Below are 19,128 nucleotides of genomic sequence, written 5' to 3'. Positions count from 1 at the left end.
TAACAGCATTACAACACCGGCAATGGGTTCCCTGTCCCACACTCCTCTCCCCTCAGCAGGCTTGCCAATGCCACTCTTAAGGTCTTTGGAAAAATTGGTTTGCTTGTTTTCTTCCATTTGGAAGGGGCTGGGCTTCCCTTCCAAAGCTGAATCCCAGCCGTTGGCCCCATTTTAATCTCAGGTCCTGATGTTTGTCTTTACGCAAGCAGGGGGGTCAGGTCACGGGAGTGGGGTTTGCCGCCGGAACCTCCGGATCAGCTCTCGACCTCCTCTGTTGCCAGGGCGCCCAGCCCCGCCGGCCCTGAAAGCTCGCGGCCCGCGCGCTCCTTCGTCTCGCGGGTGATCAGGGCGGCGCTGCCCCTCCAGCTGCTCTTGCTGCTGCTGCTGTTCCTGGCCTGCCTGCTGCCCTCCTCCGAAGAGGACTACAGCTGCACTCAGGCCAACAACTTTGCCAGGTCCTTTTACCCCATGCTGCGGTACACCAACGGGCCACCCCCCACCTAGAGGCCGCCCGGCCGCAGCACCACCCCCACCAGCCTCTGCGCAGTGCCCGACTCACAGCCCCAGACCCATCTGTGGGTGACTCTGAGCATTGGTCCAGGGACCACCTGCTGCAGACACCTCCCTCTGGGCGTGACCGGAGAGAGCTCTCTCAGGACCCAGGGCAGCTTTCAAATGATCTTCCCCCAGGGCAGGGAACCTGGGCAGCCCATCACCCCAGGCAGTTTGGCAAAGCTTAGTTGATTGGTTTCGGGATGTCTGGAAACTGCAGTTTCCCGAAGAGCCAAGCACTTTGTGAATTCTGATTTGTCAAACCACATTATTAACATGTAGTGAATATGGTCAGTGAACAGTAGTGTTCATCACATAATACACGTTACAGAAACAAGCAAGCAGAGTCCGCCTCAGAAATGGTTCAGAAACTCACACGCACCCCTGGCTGATTGATTGAAACAATCATATGTAAAATGTTTAGAGTTAATTTTACTTCAATCAGCAGCAATCTTGGAGCTACAGGTTATAAAACCAAAATGTTCTGCTCAGTACTTAGGTCTGCTCTTTTATATTGCTTTAAATTTTTAAAGAAATTATATTGCATGGATGTGGTTATTTGTGCATATTTTTTAACAATGCAGAATCTGTATGAATAATGTAAACTTTGATTTTTTTAAAAAAATCAGATTTTAGCTTGAGCTTTTTGACTAATGTACAGTAAATGCCAAACAAACAAACTACAGACTTGATAGGGACATTTTTGTAAGTTAATTTTATAAGACTTTTCACATTTAAAGTGGTGCTTCAGGTTTTGTTTAACTGTTTGGCCACGGGCGGGTGGGGGGTTGGTCCAGAGACTTGAAGCTGTTTGTTTGTGGTATGTACAACTCAGATGTTTCTCATTAAAAGAAAACAAAAAAGCCATACTTTTGTCGTACTAGATTATATTACAAAGCAGTTAAACGTTATGTGTAATCTTCCATAGAGCAAAAATTATTTTTTAAATATTTGAGGGGATTTGCGGGTTTTACAGATTTTGAGCTAAGCTTTATATTCTACTTATTTATCTATCATCTTTGTACAGAATAACTTATGAGATCTAGAAACCAACACCTGTATAGGAGGTGATTACCCCGTGCCTGAGCCTCCAATGCTGTAGGAGGTGATGAGGGCAGCACAGTGTGGAAGGTGAACGTGAAAGGATCATTTCACCCAGATTTTCGTATTCCCAGCTCCCTCCAGAGTGAACTAACACATAGTGTTTAACAAACGTTACAGACAAAGCCGTCTGCTTTCCATTTCCAGCACCACTGTCTATTTCCCACCCAAACAAAGAGTGTGATGGAACAGAATTGAGAGCCCAGAAATAAACCCACACACCTACGGTCAATTAATCTTCAACAAAGGAGGCAAGAATATGTAATGGAAAAAAGACAGTCTCTTCAGCAAGTGGTGCTGGGAAAGCTAGACAGCCACATGTAAATCAGTGAAGTTAGCTTCTCACCATGCACAAAAATAAACTCAAAATGGCTTAAAGACTTAAACATAAGACAGACAGGACACCATAAAACTCCTAGAAGCAATCATAGGCAAAATGGTCTCTGACATAAATCTTACCAGTGTTTTCTTAGGTCAGTCTCCCAAGGCAATAGAAATAAAAACAAAAGGGACCTAGTCAAACTTACAGGCTTTTGCACAGCAAAGGAAACCATAAACAAAACGAAAAGACAACCTACAGAATGGGAGAAAATATTTGCAAACGATGAGACCAACAAGGGCTTAATTTCCAAAATATACAACAGCTCATACAGCTCAACAACAAAAAAACAACCCAATCAAAAAATGGGCAGAAGACCTAAACAGACATTTCTCCAAAGAAATACAGATGGCCAACAAGCACATGAAAAGATGCTCAACATCGCTAATTATTAGAGAAATGCAAATCAAAACTACAATGAGCTACCACCTCACACTAGTCAGAATGGCCATCATTAAAAAGTCTACAAATAACAAATGTTGGAGAGGGTGTGGAGAAAAGGGAGCCCTCCTACACTGTTGGTGGGAATATAAGTTGGTGCAGCCACTGTGGAAGACAGTATGGATGTTCCTCAGAAAACTAAAAATAGAGTTGCCATATGACCCTGCAATCCCACTCCTGGGCATATATCCAGAGAAGACTATAATTCAAAAAGACACATGCACCCCTATGTTCATAGCAGCACTCTTCACAACAGCCAAGACATGGAAACAACCTAAATGTCCATTGACAGATGAATGGATAAAGAAGATGTGGCACATATATACAATGGAATACTACTCAGCCATAAAAAAGAATGAAATATGCCATTTGCAGCAACATGGATGCAACTAGAGATTATCACACTAAGTGACGTAGTAAGTCAGAAAGACAAATACCATATATCGCTTATATGTGGAATCTAAAATATGACACAGGGACTTCCCTAGTGGTCCAGTGGTTAAGACTATGTGCTGCTAATGCAGGTGGCCCGGGTTCAATCCCTGGTCAGGGAACTAGATCCCGCATGCCGCAACTAAGAGCCTGCATGCCGTAACTAAAGATCCCACATGCCGCCACTAAAAGATCCTGCATGCCTCAACTAAAAATCCTGCATGCCTCAACTAAAGATCTTGTGTGCCACAACTAAGACCCAGCGCAGCCAAATATTTTTTGAAAAATAAAATATGACACAAATGAACATATCTATGAAACAGAAACAGAATCACAGACATAGAGAACAGATGTGGTTGCCAAGGGGGAGGGGGTGGGAGAGGGATGGAGTGGGAGGCTGGGGTTCACACGTGTAAGCTTTTATACAGAGAATGGATAAACAACAAGGTCCTACTGTATAGCACAGGGAACTATATTTAATATCCTGTAATAAACCATAATGGAAAAGAATATGGAAAAAAAAAAAGAAGTTACTGACCCAGTTCCTCAGTTACCTGCTCCTAAACCTGCATCTCTTGACACTCGGGAGACACCATGGACTCGAAGCAATCTTGGTCTCTCTCTCCTTCTCTGCAAAGTGCAAACCTTGGGGAAGCCAAGGAAGCTTGTCAGTAGATGAAGGCCAGACTTCAGCACTGGTGGCCCTTGTGTGGGTCAGACACCCCAGGATGTGTGCAATTCACCAGTAGCTTTATGTAAAGGGACCAGCTGAAGAGAACTGTCTTCCCTTTACCAAATTGTTGGAAGTGATATGGACACAAAGGTACTGCTTTATCATGCAACCTCAAAGTCTCTTTTAACTCTAAAATAATCCATCTCTTTTCATGGATTACAATAACCGTAGAGAGAAATTTAAGTGAAAATATTACCCAAACTTTTTCTTTAAGCCACTGAGTTGGTTAGAAGGTCCTTGCTCCTGGTTCTCCAGAGGCGAAAGGCAGAATCTCTACCTCCTTCCCTTCTTTCCAGCCCAAAGGAGGTGACTATTCTAGAGACCTTTTCTGCCTGTAAGGAGGGACTCTGGGGCAAGTCCAAGTTGCCGAGAAAGGAGTGTGTTACTTGCATTTTCAAGTCTAATGATGCACACCAACTCTCAGGATAGAGGCCTTTGAGTCTTGAGTCTGTACTCCAGGCTTCTACCCCAGGGAAGCCTTCCTTCACCCATAGCTCAGTGTGTTCCCCAGCTCTTGTTATGAAATAATCTGTGTTTTACACCATCAAGAGATTTTGCATCTTCCATTCCCCACGTGCAAGAGAAATTTTCAAGTGACCCTTGGCATTAAGTTAGCGTCAGTATGAAGGAATTACTTTTCTCTCCATCCCTCATGGGGTATAATACTAATTGACTCAAATGAGGTAATTACAGAAAATTACCCCCCAAACTGATGCATTGCATACCAGGATTTTCATATTTGTGAGCTGCATTTTACTTGAGCATACAGTGCCTTTGGTCATAAATCACAGGTGTGAGATTAGCTGATTAAAGATTAAATTGCTGCTGTTTAAAAAGTCTTCAGCAGTTTAAGTCAGAGATTCTTAACTCTTGAAATTGTATGTAAGCATTTTGTTTATGTACCTTTGTCCAGGAAGAGTGTCTGTGCTTTTCATCAAATTCTTAAAGGGCTCTGCAAACCTAAAACAGAATAGAATTCAGAATAGAATGGGAACACTGACTACTTAGCCTAATTACTGAAAGTTCTTATACTCCCAACAAATACATTTTTAAAACCAAAATTATGAAAAAACACTTTATTTAGCTTATGTCACATTAAACTTCTTTCTGCAACAGTTCCATAGACATTAAAGGCACACAGCAAAGAAAAAGTAGTACCTGGAGGAATGGAAAGCAGGTTTCAAAATCTGCTTTCACACAACAGCAGACATTCATTTGTCAAAAGGCCCAAATTTAAAAGCCTGCTTAATGGTACAGAGCATTCATCTGAAAAAAATGACAAGTTATAGCCAGCCAGTGGGCTCTGAGGTACACAGGACCACTGAACAACAACGTTACAGGACCTACAGTCATGGCACTTAGACACCCAGCACAGAAAGAGAAACGCAGCAGCACAGATTGTAGAGTTACAGGAACTGTTCTGGGCTAGCATATCGTCAGAGCTTTGTCCTTCCCTTAAAGGAAGCCCACCATCACATAACACCGACTGGCCCCACAAGTGAATAGGACCCTCGGCATTCAAAAAATAAAAAAAGAAAGAAAAGAAAAAGGATCCTTGACTCCAACGCAACAAAAAGGGTTGTAAGAATAACACCACAGAGAATGCACATCTTTGAGCTGCCACTTTGAGCCAAAGTTCCAGCAACTTGGAGAGCTGTAAAGAATAAATGCATGTGTTTTGCACTGCAGTAGACTAGACTCCACGGGGAAGCATCAGTGCCTAAAAGGTGTGAGAATTTTACACGGGTAAGTTTCCAGGGAATCTACTTCACGGCAACAAATCAGGGGAAAATGATGACAGGAGGAGGTGACGGCAGTGCCACCCACGAGCTTATGAGCCCAGGATGGGAGGGTAGGAATGATGTAATTCATCTTATTTTTCCCCACCTGTCACGGCTGCTATTCTGTAAAGGTTCACGCAGACCCCATCTAAGCTGAGAAGGCAGAGGGTACAGTAGAAGGCAACCATAACGTAACCGTGTCTCCTCTATGCACCGAGACGCAGCTCAAGCAGCAGAAGCAAGTCTGTAGCAGGAGCGGTGCTGGCCAGGCAGGCAGAAGACCTGAATTCTGGTCCCAGTTTTGCCGTTACGTAGTTTTATGACCTTCAGCAGGTCCATTTACCCCTCTGGGCTTTAATTTACACGTGTACAAAAGATGGGACCGAACTCTCTTCTACAGGGTGTTCTGGAAATGGAGCCATTTAAACCAGAGTAGCCGTGCATGTCAGATTGCATTTGACGAATGGATTCTGCAGTCTAAAAGTATTCTTCCTTTAGTTTTTTTAAACCGCATGATTACTTTCAGCTCTGTCACTTACTCCCTGCGTGACCTTGAGCGAGTTTGCTTAGACTCTAGGTTCCAGAGCCACAAAACTGGGATAACAGCAATTAGTATGAAGATTAAATATGAATGTCTGAGGCACTGAGCACCGTGCCTGGCACACAATGTTCCGCAAATACTATTTTTGGGTACTAAACAATGTATTTTTATCATTTCCTTCATATAACCTTTATTATGTCTTTTTAAGTTTTTTGAGCAGTTTAAAGAAATGTGTCAAATCTTAAATAAAAATGTTTCGTTTCAAAATAGACTAGAAACTGAAGGTTCACCTTTGAATTTGAAAAGGTATCAATATATGCAAGTTTCTTAGCAGATTTAAATAACAACCAAACTCGGTTTTCACATGCTAGAACATTCTAGAATTGCTTCAACATAGCTTATAGATATGAATATATAACGTAGCTCTGCCAAGAATTGGGAACTGACATTTTTTAAGTGAAACTGAAAATAATTGGTCTTCCAGCTGAGTTAGCAGAGGAAGTAATCCAGATAAAGACTGTCTCACCGAATAGCTTTTGTTGATTTTGCATGGTTTTGTTTTTAATAGTTAAGACCCTCCAGAAACGTTCTTGAGCTGACAACTTAATCTGCTGCTCCCACCACAATTTTTGAAGATAAATCTCTTCAAAAATTATTTTAGGGTTGAATCCTTTGTAGTTAGTCCTGGTGGACAATTGAGCATGTGACAGGCCTGAGGCCACAAGGAGAGGATGTGGTGGGGACAGAGGGAGATGCAGTCGGAACGTGGACAACTCACTGTGCGGCCCTCCTGGGGTGGCCCATGTGGGTCCTTTTCAGCGGTTGCCAGCTCTCCCAGGAACCTGCGTGAACACTGCGCTAGGGGTTTCTGTATTAAGAATATTGCATGTTAATTATCATTAAAATTTGTCTCTATGATTCCCATATTAGACACTTATGTTTTTGGAATTCAGCTCCAATCTCACTCATCTCCCACAACTAAGTTTGGTGTATTAAATGATCACTTACAAACCAAAATGTAGGAAAGGAATCTCACCATACGAGTCTAAGGCAAAGCTGAGCATCCCTTTTCCATGATACATAAAATGTAGTTGGGTGGGTTATTTTTTTTTCCAATACTCAATTTAATTCTTGTTTACAGTTGTCAGGTCCTATCCTCTCTAGTTAATTCCTTTTAAAAACTGAAATTGAAAACACTGTGCTTAGCTATGGGAGAAATTTAAGTTGCCCGTGGACCATTTGGATGGGTAGATACCCTCCCCCAAAAGAAAACGTTTAAAAGAAAGCACTACGTTTTGGTTTTTTTTTTTTTTTTAAGAAAGCACTATTAACGAGAAATGGCTAATCTTTAAAATGGACATGGAGGGTTTACTCAAAACCCAGAAAAACAGCAGCCTGACTTTGCACTTTGTCATCCTTAGAGGACACGTTTGGAGCTGCTGGGAACAGAGATTCACACACTTCATCTGAAAGGGGGAAAGGGCCCTAGAATACTCAAAACAAAACAAAGAACACCTTTAAACTATAGACCTTATTATCTCAGTGGCCTACTTGGCCCAGACCCCAGTCTAAGAGACAGCCTTGCACCAGGGCCGCCTCTCAGGTTGGACTGACTGATCGGGTTCCTCAGCACACCTAGGTGAGACCACAGCCAAGAAGAAATGACCAAAAGTGTTACATGCATGCTCCTCATGGGCTAAATCCAAATGCAGTGAAACAAGCAGCCCCAAGAAGCATGCAGGAGTATCTGTGGAAAATGGGCAGCGGGCACTGGAGGAGTTTTCATAAGAGCGTGCACCGTGCGGGTGACACACAGGGTGAGGCGCAGACAGGTGCTGGGACACCTGAGACAAATTGGTTGCCTACCTTGGCGTCCAAATCCAACCTGCAAAACTTCACTACATAGTAATGGGGTTGCGGCTTCGACCTCATTCTGTGTTGTTTTTGTTTTTTTATTTTTGCTTTTTCAACCTGGGAGTCTCTTTTTTAAATACAATTAAGAGAATCTCATTGGCAAATAACTGTTCACGGCTGCCTTCCTTTGCCTCCCGCTTCCCACTCTCTAGCCTCCATCCCCTTGTTTGTCATGGGGGCTCCTAAACTGGCTGGAAAGAAAGAAAATTGACCTGCTGAAAAACACTGGTTCCCTCGTTCCTACAAAATCAAATATATTTGCTGTACTCAATCTTGCTGAGGCTGCAACATCAAGTCACTAAGAATAATTTCAAATCACCTCAATACAGACAACGGTGTGTTCTCTAGGTACATGGCCAAGAGTTTCTGATACAGCTTTGCTCAACTTTTTTAGTAAAACTGCATTGATATCAAAATTAAGAATTATTCAAGATCACACTGGCAGAAACCAACCTTATGTTATTGAGTGTAATCTTCCTAATGACTTTGGTTTACTGTGGCTAGCACATTTCTGTATTTACTATTTTCAAAAAGTGTGTTTAATCTCCTATCACAAGGTAATTTTTAAAAACATTGCAAAAATCACACATGATTATTTAACTACTCTCTTCCAAAGTATAGATGTAACTCGTTTTATGCATTCACTATGTTCCTGAAAATTTGTATGAAAATTTCAGTTTTTAAAAAGTGAGTTAAAATTGTAATTTCAGAGGTGCTTTGTCACCGTGTCCTATTTATGTTCCACTTGGAATAAGAACTAATATTTTACTTTTTATTTCACCCTGCCCACCATATAAATGTTCTGATAAGAAAATATTCTAGAAGAGCCCTAGGGTATAAAAGAATTTTCTTGCTATAAATACTTACCCTAAATATTTCTCTTTTTTAAATAGAGTTCACAATCTTGTTCAAGTGGTACGCTCACCCCGTCTATACGGTTTGGCCCTGAACCTGACACGCTGACGTGTGTGTAGCTGTTCATCCTTCCATGCAACAGCATGCCTCACACACACAACCTGAAGTGCCCCTGTCTCCCCTGGGTGGCTGATGTGGCAGTTGTGGCTGCCCCAGGGGAGCACTGTGGCTGTGACCCACACCCACAGGAGAAACCCCATTCCTGCAAACACTGGTCCTTTCTCTAGCACACACACTGGGCCCCTTGGGACAAGATAGTTTTAACAAAGGGCAATTCCAGGGGTAGGGGTATTTAAATCTCCACACATCTCCATGAAGGTGATCACACACACACACACACACACACACACACACACACACACACACACACCAAGTAATTTGTAGGCTTTCTGAATGCAAACCAAGAGGGGTAAACCTGCATGAAGGTGGCAGCAAGGTCTTGGGGGATGAACATGGCTCACATCTCAGCTTGACCACTGGTTCCCTAGGTCACATTCCCTCTGGCCTTGGATAGAGTCACAGCAATACGTGACATCTGTCCTCACAGGCCTGTGAGGTAGGTGTGTGGAACCAGTTAGTTGACTGCCGTCGTGGTTTTCAATCCTACAATCAAGTGGTCCAGAAGGCAGCATACAAAGGACTAATTCTGCGGGCAGGTTAAGTGGCACAATAAAGCTTAGTCCCCTTCCTGTACATGTGCCACATTCTCTCCCCTTTCTACTTGACAACGCTTCCAAGTCAGATTTCCACCAGTCATTCCAAAAGCTGTAAGAAGATGTTTTCCAAAGGGTGGGAGGGAGATGGGAAGTGAGAGGGACCACAATGAGATCCCATGAGGCCAAGCAAGACATAAACTCTGCACTCAAACATGCCCCCTGGTGACAAGGAGCACTGGCTTTCTCACCCTGACTCCTGGGAAGTAGGAAGGTCGGGGAAGGATGGTCTTGAGGGGCCATATGAGGGATCACACAGCAGAAAGCCGATGAAGCCCGCCCCCTCCTGGTGGGGCTCACGATTTGTGCTGGAGTTCACGCTTCAGCCTCTGCCCTCCTCTGCAGCCTGACCACACCTCAGGGCTTGGCATCACTGAGCCTGGGGGTTCTGGGAGCCCTCTTTGCTCTCACTCTCCTCCACCAGGCTGCACTCGGACCCTGTGACCGAGGACTTGCTGCCGCGAAGTGTGTGGGCATTCAGCATCTCCAGCAGCAGGTCGTAGACGGGGACCACATTTTTGCACTTCATGTTGAGCAGGTGTTCCATGCCCTTGTTACTAGGGGGACAAAAAGGTGCTGAGATTCCTTCCTGAAGCGGCCAAGGGAAGTCTGACATCTTCCCTGACAGAGCCGGTCCTCCACCCCCGCCCCTGCTCTTCTTCCAGCCCTTTGCTAGCTATGGTTCTTGCATCTGTCTCCTCCAATGATCTACACGTAAGGACAAGTACAATGTCCTATGGACCTTGGTGTCCCACCACCCACCCACAATGGCCTGATAGCACCAGCACATAGTGTGATGGGGTCTCGCTGTTCACCATAGTTATGTCTACACAGTCTTTGCAAGCACTGAACCATTGCTACTGGGAGAAATACAGGGTTAGGTTCTGAGAGGTCCTGGTCCCAACATTTTCATCAGCCCATGAATACATAAACTTGTTTCTTCTGAGTTATTGTTATAAAGACACTTTAACACATACAGTCCATTCACTAACATTTAACTCACGGCCTATAGCACTAAAATTCATGCCTGAACAAAGTGTATCTAACACGTATATTTTTTCTGTAGGGACATCACAGGTTTCTGGCACTTAGGAACACTAGAGAGCACTTCAGCACTATGCTTGGGGTCATTTTTAGACAGTGAAATCCCCAACAAAGCACAAAAATGGCAAAACAAGGCACTAAATAGACCACGTAATGGACCCTTGTTTACAGTATGAGAGCTGGTAACGTAAGTATGGGTAACTCAAATTTTTCGCCATGCTGCATGTGTCCTCGAATGACCTCAAAAGTGCCATGAGTATTGATTTGGGGGTTACCAATAAATTTTAGCAAGCAGGCAAATTCACAAATAGGGAATCTGTGATTAATGAGGATGGACTGTTTCTGCTCTGCAAATGGTCATGTGCTGAGTAATCATTAAAGAGGAAACAGAGGCAGAGGTCATTTCCATTTCCTCCCCCTTGGTAAAATTCTTGAGGTGTGTGTTGTCCTTTCTCACCACCCCCAGACTTCCCTCATCCTCGAGGGAGCACCTACCTTCCATCCTCATCTCCCCTCTTCCAGCCCCATGGCAGGGCTACCCTCCTCCTGGGTGACAGCAAGCACTGAGCCGCCGCATGGTACCAGCATGAAACCATCATCATGCACCATCCCCCTCCATGAGCGCACACAATTTCCATTTCCTGAATACACTCTACCCACGCCCTGCCTTCCCAACCTACTGGGCTCACTAGTTCTCTTAGGTCTCACTCTTAACATCCTGATGCTATCGTAAGAAAAGAACAGCTCTTAGGGAAGCCTTTGTGTACCTCCCCAAATCACCAGCCTCAGAGCTGATCTAGAGGAGCTGGGTTTAACCTCTTCAGGAAAAGACCTCAGGACCCCAGCCCTGGGTAGTGCAGAAAGAGGTGACAGTTCACTCTAGGAGAGGAACTAACTGCCCCTTTCAGAGCTCCATAAACAAGCTAAAAGCCCCAGCAACTGAAAACCAGATGAGCCACACAGGACGCCATAAAAAGCTCCTATGAGGACCATGCCACATTCAGTGCTCGCTGTGGCCGGTCTTTGGTTACAGGTGTGTGCACTGATGATGCACCCCCTTCCCTTTCAGGGGTTCATTTTCCCTTAAAGGTGGCAGTTCTGCCTTATCCATCTCAAAGTTGCAAAACCCTTCTTCCAAAGCTCTTCACCCTCCTCTGGGCATGTGCACAGCCCCCTCCCACCACGCACCCCGTGGAGCAGCCCCCGCAGGGATTGTACCTGGCGTGCCTGACGTGAGAAAGGAGCATCAGCAGGTTAGCCAGGCGGACGGACTGCTGCTGGGAGGGGATGCCGCTCTTGGCGATTACCCAGACCAGAGCATCCGTCACAGCGTTCAGTAGATGAGCCAGTTTCCTGCTGCTGTCGGCCTCCTGGGGTGCTGCAGCTGTAGGGTACACACCTGGACAAAGCATAAAAAAGCCGCGAGTCACTGCCCTGAGAAGAGAAAACGGAAGTCGTGTGCTCAGCCATTAGGCGTGCATCCGTTCTCCAGAAGGGAGGCCAAAGTGATCTGGGTTTTTCTGACATCTGCATGTCTGGTGAGACCTTAAAAGCATGGCTTCACCTGTGCATGGTGTCCTTGTCCCCCAAGAGCCAGCCCTGTCACTGAGCTGCAAGGGAAAGCCTTCCAGCTGAATGCCGGATGAACGCAGGCAGACTCAACGGCCTCTCAGAGGGCCCCCTGGCCCAAAAGTGTGGCCTTGCCAAGCAGGAAATGTATCTAGTTGCCTCAAACCACGACATGGTGTATCTCAGCTGCAGCAACAAATACCCACATGGAGATGGTCAGAAAGTGAGCTTAACTCAACTCTTAGTCCCTAAGAGGGCCCCTCATCTACGGAGAGTTTAATAAACATAAACTAATCACCACTGCTATGCCGCCTCCCCCCACCCCTGTGTGCCACGTGCAGACGGCCACGGCAGGGCCACTGCCACCTCTGTCCAGGCCCTCGGCATCTTCCTTCAGGTAATGCCTTGTTGGAGCAGGAAGATCACCGATCTGGAATCAGACAGACCTACTCTATATCCACCGTCTCTTGCTCTCTGACCCCTGACCAGTCACCCAGCTCCTCCAGCCTCAGCTCCTCACTGAGCAAAGCTTACAGGCACATGTCGACCTCCCCACGAGGTAGGTTGCTTCCCCCTTCCTGCCTGGCCCGGTGTTTAATTCCCCTCTGACTCTAGGAACTGAGATACTTGGCCTCCCAAAGGTTGCAAAACAACCGCTCAGGTAAATCTTGCCCTACTACCCCCTCGCCCACCAACCCTGACTCCTTGATTCCTGGCAGCAGGGAATTAATTAGCTTCTCTTCCAGCCTTTCGATTTCAAAGAATAAATAGCAAATACGTGAAGTCAACTGGGGAGCTGCCGACTTTTGACTGTAATGAGAACGAAGGATGGCTGGCACTCTATCGTCCACAGAATTGGTTTTGGCAGTTTTTGGTCTCTACTTTTATTGGCATTTCCAGTTCAATTAATGCAACTCAGTTCAACACAGTTCAGTTAAGGCAAGGGACACACTGAACCACGACCATGCCAGTGCAGCGCTTTGCCACATCCCTAGGGGCATGTCCCTCCATGATGTCTGATGATGCAGATTTAAACTATTCAGCTTTGGCCCAGAAGCTGCTGCTCTAACGCATCTGCTCACCTTGTTCCTCACAGTGACTCTTCCAGGCTCCCTGGCACGCTGGGCTCAAGCCCCCCGTTGACCCCCATGACCTGCCCTCTCACTGCCCCCACCTTCCACTCAACAGGCCCTTGAGTGTCCAAAATGAAAAATGCAGATCATGTGGCGCCCTTCAATGAATTCCCAGCTCTTGGGGTAGAGTCCAGACCACTTGGGGCAGTTATCAACGTACCAGGCCTCTCTCTGCTCTTCGCATCCTCAGTTCCCCGCACACCTCACCTTGAACACTACTTTCAATTCCTTTAACAGGTGATGCCCTGAGCATACTGAACTTTCTGCTTAGGAATGCTCTTCCTTCCCTCCCCTCCTCCACCCCATCTCCTCCTCCTCTCCACATCCCCTCCTCTTGCTTATCTACATCCATTCCTCCTTTAGAGTCCAGCCTGGTTATGAACTTCCTTGTGGAAGCTTCCCTGACTTCCCTCTGGTTTGGGCTCTCCTCTGAAGCTCCAAAGGTGCCCTGTGCTTCCCCAGCAGAGGGCAGCACGTTGTCCTACACGCTGGATGTCCTCATACACACGCTCTGACCCTCAGTGAGACTGGACATAAGTACTGTGCAGGCACAGACCCTGTCTATTTGTTTGCCATTATATACCCATCCCCTATTACAATGACTGGCATGGAGTAAGCCCTCATAAATGGAAGAATTAGACTGAATTTACATAGGTTCAAAGTTTTAGCCAATCACACCATTATAATTGAAATGGTAAATATGCATGTTGATGCATATTTTAGGTACATACACAGAAAATTATTAATCAAATGAAAGCTTAGAGAAAATTATTTTAAGCTTATTTTCCCTTAAAATTGACCCTGGCTGCATTAACAAGTACCTTCTTTTAACTACCCTTTAGTCTATTCTGCTACATGAAATGTGCTCCATGTATTTCTACTGCCATAAAGAAATCTTACGTCTTTGGATTCTAAAAGGAGTCAAAATTATGTACCTGTACATATGTCAGTCTAAAGTGACAAAAAGTGAAAATATAAAAATATTTGGCTAGTATACAAATGTTCACAGCAATATTACTCATAATAGCCCAAAAGTGGAAACAACCTAAATGTCCACCAACTGATGAATGGATAAACAAAATGTATATCCATACAATGGAAGATTCCTGAGCCATAAAAAGGAATGAAGCAAGGCAGAAATAGAGACACAGATGTAGAGAACAAACGTATGGACACCAAGGAGGGAAAGGGGTGGGGGTGTGTGGGATGAACTGGGAGATTGGGATTGACATATATACACTAATATGTATAAAATAGATAACTAATGAGAACCTGCTACATAGCACAGGGAACTCCACTTCGCTGTACAGTAGAAACTAACACAACACTGTAAAACAACTATACCCCAATAAAAATAAAAAAATAAAAATAAAAAGCAGAATGCCAAAAAAAAGGAGTGAAGTACTGACACATGCTACAACTTGGATGAAATATCATGCTAAGTGAAAGAAGCCAGCCACAAAGGTCTACATTTTTATGATTCCATTTATATGAACTGTCCAAAATGGGCAAATCTATACAGACAGAAAGTAGATTAGTGGTTGCCCAGGACTATAGGTGGGACAGAGATTGAAGAGTGACAGCTAGATTGGGGAGTACAGGATTTCTTTTAGGGTGACGAAAAATGTTCTAAAGTTGGTTTTGATGATGGCTGCACAAGTCTACGGATATACTAAAAACCACTGAATTGTACACTTTAAATGGGTGAATTGAATGGCATATGAATATCACAATAAAGCTGTAATTTTTAAAAGTAATAAAGTGAATCTTCAGAACCAAAATTGCAGTAACATAAAAGCTCCTCAGTACCTCCTTATGTCTGACCAAGGCTCCCCTCAGATAACCTGTGTTGGCTATTGGGTCACCTTCTTCATAAACGAGCAGTCACTGCCAAGGGTGAGACCTGGATGTTCTACAGGCTGTGGGGTCAGCACAGCTCCATACAGGGCTCAGGGTCCATCACTGATGAGGGGTTTGGGGATAGGGGTCACTGCGGTTCTGTAAAGGCATGTGCCGTATCAATTTTACATATGGGGAAAGATTTTACGTACAAAAAGATTAACCTATACAAAATCATCCTGGGAAGGAACTGGGCTGTAGAACACCCATTTTGCTGCCTGCCTCTCTTTTCAGTCAGCAGTGTTGTGCCTGCACTTTGGGCATTCACGTACCCTCTTGCTCATCAGACACATAGGTACAGGGTAATCGCTAAGTGGCAGGCCCCAGGAGGGGCAAGAGACAAGACGCATAGCCCCCAGAATGCTCACTGCCCAGACACACAGGAAACGGTAAGGATTAACTCCTTCCAGCCCCCAAGAGTTAAGAACATCAGATTTCACTTTAGAACCAAATTAAATGACTTTTCCTAAAACTAAAGAAATACAGTATAAAAGTCAAGATCTTGGCACACCACCACACACATACCAAAGAAAGTAAAATAAAATCAAGGACACAATTTCCTTTCCTCTTTATCGCCTGGGAACAGCTGTGTGCTCCTTTCACCAGCCCACCTGATGACATTCTGAGCAGCACATGGGGAGAGATGGGCAACCCCCCAACATCTGCCATGTCCTAAGGGTTCAAAGGATGAAGATATAAGCTCGCCTCAACTGAAAGCAAATAAGTCAGAAGAGATAAAGTGTTTAATAAAAATTCCAGAATACTAACCAAAGGAAAAATATTCTGGCTTTTGGGAGGTGTATGTGGGGTTTTGTTTGCCTGTTTGCTTTGAGGGAAGAACCTCTAGCTATGACCATCCCCTTTATCACCACCTCCTAACCCAGCACCATAAGAACAGACTGATGTTAGAAAGGTGTTGGTGATATGGACCCAGGAGGCTGATGCCTACAATGCTTTGCCCTCATGTTCTCCATCAGTAGAAAAGCACCCATCTGGCCTCTTCGGCATCCTTCTGTGTGTCCTTTTGTATCTTGACCTTCTCTGCCCACCCACATCATGGGAACCCTCCCCATAAACTCAGAGTGAACCAGGGCTTGAGTTGATATCTCTTAATAATTTTCTTCATGTAAAATAGGATTACCTGGTTCTAACTATTTCTTTCATTTAATGAAAAGTTTCATCCACATGAAAACTTTGTAATGAAAAGTCACAAAAGTTTGCAAAGCCCTAAAATTGTTTAGATAAATAGGTCTTATTCCTAATTTTAAATATTTTAAAAGACTAATTATTTGCAGATTGATTCCACTCTGTTTCCTAGATTCAGTAGCCTCTAATGCTATCCAAGGGAGGACTTCCCTAGTCTCCAGGTTTCTGGGTGACAAGATGGCTGGTCCCAGGACTCTTAATTTGGATACACTGTTACATTAAGTATAACACTCACATAACGCCCTGGAGTTTCTAAAACACTTTAACAAATATTGTAAAAGGTTGTGTTAAATGCAACATTTTCTGTTGTCTCTGAGTTTCAGGAGCCATATCAAAGACTGAGTATATATAATACAGTAATACCAGGCACCCTCACATCTTACCTATGCACTGCGGAAGAGGATTTGCTGAGAGGGAAGTTCGGATGGTGCTGCCCTCACCCCATCTCTCCGCAGCAGAGAGGAACATGCTCTTCTAAGCCTGGTAAGGATCAGACCCCTCATTAACTGTAAGAGTGTATATCCCTATTCTGGACCAAAAGCATTGTATCTAGTTCATTACTGCTAAGATTTTTATTAGGATCAAGTTGAATTTACAGACTATCTGTGGGGAAGACTGACATTTTAACATACTGAATCTTCTAACCCATTAACATCTCTCTCCATTTATTTAGGATTTCTTATTTCTGTCAGCAATGTTTTGCAGTTTTCAGTGTGTGGTCTCACATGTTTTGTCAAATTTAACCCAAGGTTTCACAATTTTTGATGCTATTGTAAATAGTATTGATTTTTTATTTCAATTACCAATTGTTCATTCCTACCATATAGAAATAAAATTTTTTATATATTTCCCTTATATCCCACAATCTGGGTAAACTCACTTTTTTGTAGACTCTTTGAGTTTTCTACACAGATTATCACATTTTGCAAATAAAGAGTTTTACTTCTACCTTTATAATCTGGATGGATGTCTTTTATTCTCTTTTCTTGACTTATGACACTAAAACTTCCAGTAAAACATGGAATAAAATTCATGAGAGTGGACATACTTGCCTTATTCCTGATAACAAGCAAGTATAACATTAGCTGTAGATTATTCATTAATGCCCCTGATTAGGTTAAGGAAGTTTCCTTCTGTTACTAGTTTGTTGAGAGTTTTTAGAAGGAATGGGCATTAGACTTTGTCAAATGCTTTTTCTGCACATATTGGAATAATCAAATGGTTTTTCATTATTATTCTGTTAATATGGTAAATTATGTTGATTTTCTTTTTTTTAATGAATATGACATGGTTTTATTTCTCTTATTTATTTATTGACTGCATCGGGTCTTAGTTGCAGCACGTGGGATCTTTCATTGCGGCGCGCAGGCTTCTCTCTAGTTGTGGCGCACGGGCTCCAGAGCACAGGGGCTCTGTAGTTTGTGGCACACAGGCTAGTTGAGGTGTGTGAGCCCAGTAGTTGTAGCGCTCGGGCTTAGTTGCCCTGTGGCATGTGGGATCTTAGTTCGCTGACCAGGGATCGAACCCGCATCCGCTGCATTGGAAGGCGGATTCTTTACCACTGGCCCACCAGGGAAGTCCCTGTTGATTGATTTTCAAAAGTTAAAGAACCTTGTATTCCTGGGAAAATCACACTGGTTCACAATATATTATCGGATTCTATTTCTAAAAAACAAATTTGAGAATTTTTGCATCTGTATACATGAGAGATACTGGTCTGCTGTCTTCTTTTCTTCCAGTATGTTGGTCTGGGTTTTCTATCAGAGTAATGAGTTGGAAAGTATTGCCAGCTCCTCAGTTTTCTGCAAGAATATGTATAAGCTTGGTATTACTTATTCCTTAAATGTTTGGTAGAATTCTTGCAGAAAAGCCATCTGGGCCTGAAGTTTTCTTTGTGGGAAAGTTTTTAACTACAAATTCAATGTCTTTGATAGATATATAGCTGTTCAGAATTTTTAAGTTTCTTTTTGATTGAGTTTCAGTAATTTGTATCTTTCAAAGAATTTGTCCATTTCATCTAATATTCAAGCGAATTGGCATAAAGTTGTTTATAATATTACATTATTCTTTTTAATATCTGCAGAAAAATAACGCCACCTGTCCCACTACTGATACTGGTAATTTGTATCTTCTTTCCTTTATTCTGATCAGTCTGGCCAGAGGCTCATCAATTTCATTGATCGCAAATAATCAGCTTTTGACTTTCTTGCTTTTCATCTACTATTTTCTTTCTTTCTGTTCCATTGTTTTCCACTCTATCCTTTATTATTTCTTTTCTTCTACTTATTTGGGGTTTTATTTTCTCTTCTTTTCCTAAGTTTCTTTAAGGTTGAAAGCTGAGGTCCTTAATTTCAGACCTGGCTTTTTTAATTGAAATATAGTTGACATACAATTCTAAGTCAGTTTCGGGTGTACTACATAGTGATTTGACATTTGCATACATTATGAAATGATCACCTCAATAAGTCGAGTAACCATCTGTCTCCACACAAAGGTATTACAATATTTTTGACCATATTCCTAATGTTATATATTACATCTCCATGGCTTATTTTATAACTGGAGTTTGTATCTCTTAATTCCCTTCAGTTACTTCATGCACTCTTTCTCCCCTCCAGCAACCACCTGTTTGTTCTCTGTATTCATTAGTCTATTTTTGTTTTGTCTGTTTTGTTCTTTAAATTCCACAAATAAGTGAGATCATACAGTATTTGCCTTTCTCTAACTTACTTCACTTCACATAATACTCTTTAGATCCTTCCATGTTGTTGTAAA

The 19,128-nt window shown here is 43.4% G+C and overlaps 2 protein-coding genes across 22 annotated transcripts in view; one reads left to right on the top strand and one right to left on the bottom strand.

Annotated features, from left to right (window-relative positions):
* SYNE2 (spectrin repeat containing nuclear envelope protein 2) overlaps nucleotides 1–1,421 on the top strand; it is a 313,751-nt gene extending 312,330 nt beyond the window's left edge. For all 19 annotated transcript variants that reach the window (XM_082386394.1, XM_082386392.1, XM_082386388.1 and 16 more), the window contains one exon: nucleotides 282–1,421. In XM_082386394.1, the coding sequence (XP_082242520.1) occupies nucleotides 282–504 (223 nt within the window). In that variant the 3' untranslated portion in view covers nucleotides 505–1,421. The remainder of the gene's footprint in view (nucleotides 1–281) is intronic.
* ESR2 (estrogen receptor 2) overlaps nucleotides 1,277–19,128 on the bottom strand; it is a 117,423-nt gene continuing 99,571 nt past the window's right edge. For all 3 annotated transcript variants that reach the window (XM_082386572.1, XM_082386574.1, XM_082386573.1), the window contains 2 exons: nucleotides 11,765–11,945; nucleotides 1,277–10,059 (listed from right to left, as the gene is read on the bottom strand). In XM_082386572.1, the coding sequence (XP_082242698.1) occupies nucleotides 9,873–10,059; nucleotides 11,765–11,945 (368 nt within the window). In that variant the 3' untranslated portion in view covers nucleotides 1,277–9,872. The remainder of the gene's footprint in view (nucleotides 10,060–11,764; nucleotides 11,946–19,128) is intronic.

Source organism: Balaenoptera borealis, assembly GCF_965194805.1.
Source record: "Balaenoptera borealis genome assembly, chromosome: 3".
In the NCBI taxonomy this organism is placed as follows: Eukaryota; Metazoa; Chordata; class Mammalia; order Artiodactyla; family Balaenopteridae; genus Balaenoptera; species Balaenoptera borealis.
The sequence above is the reverse complement of the archived record's forward strand: the minus strand, read 5'-3'. Positions and strand labels throughout refer to the sequence as shown.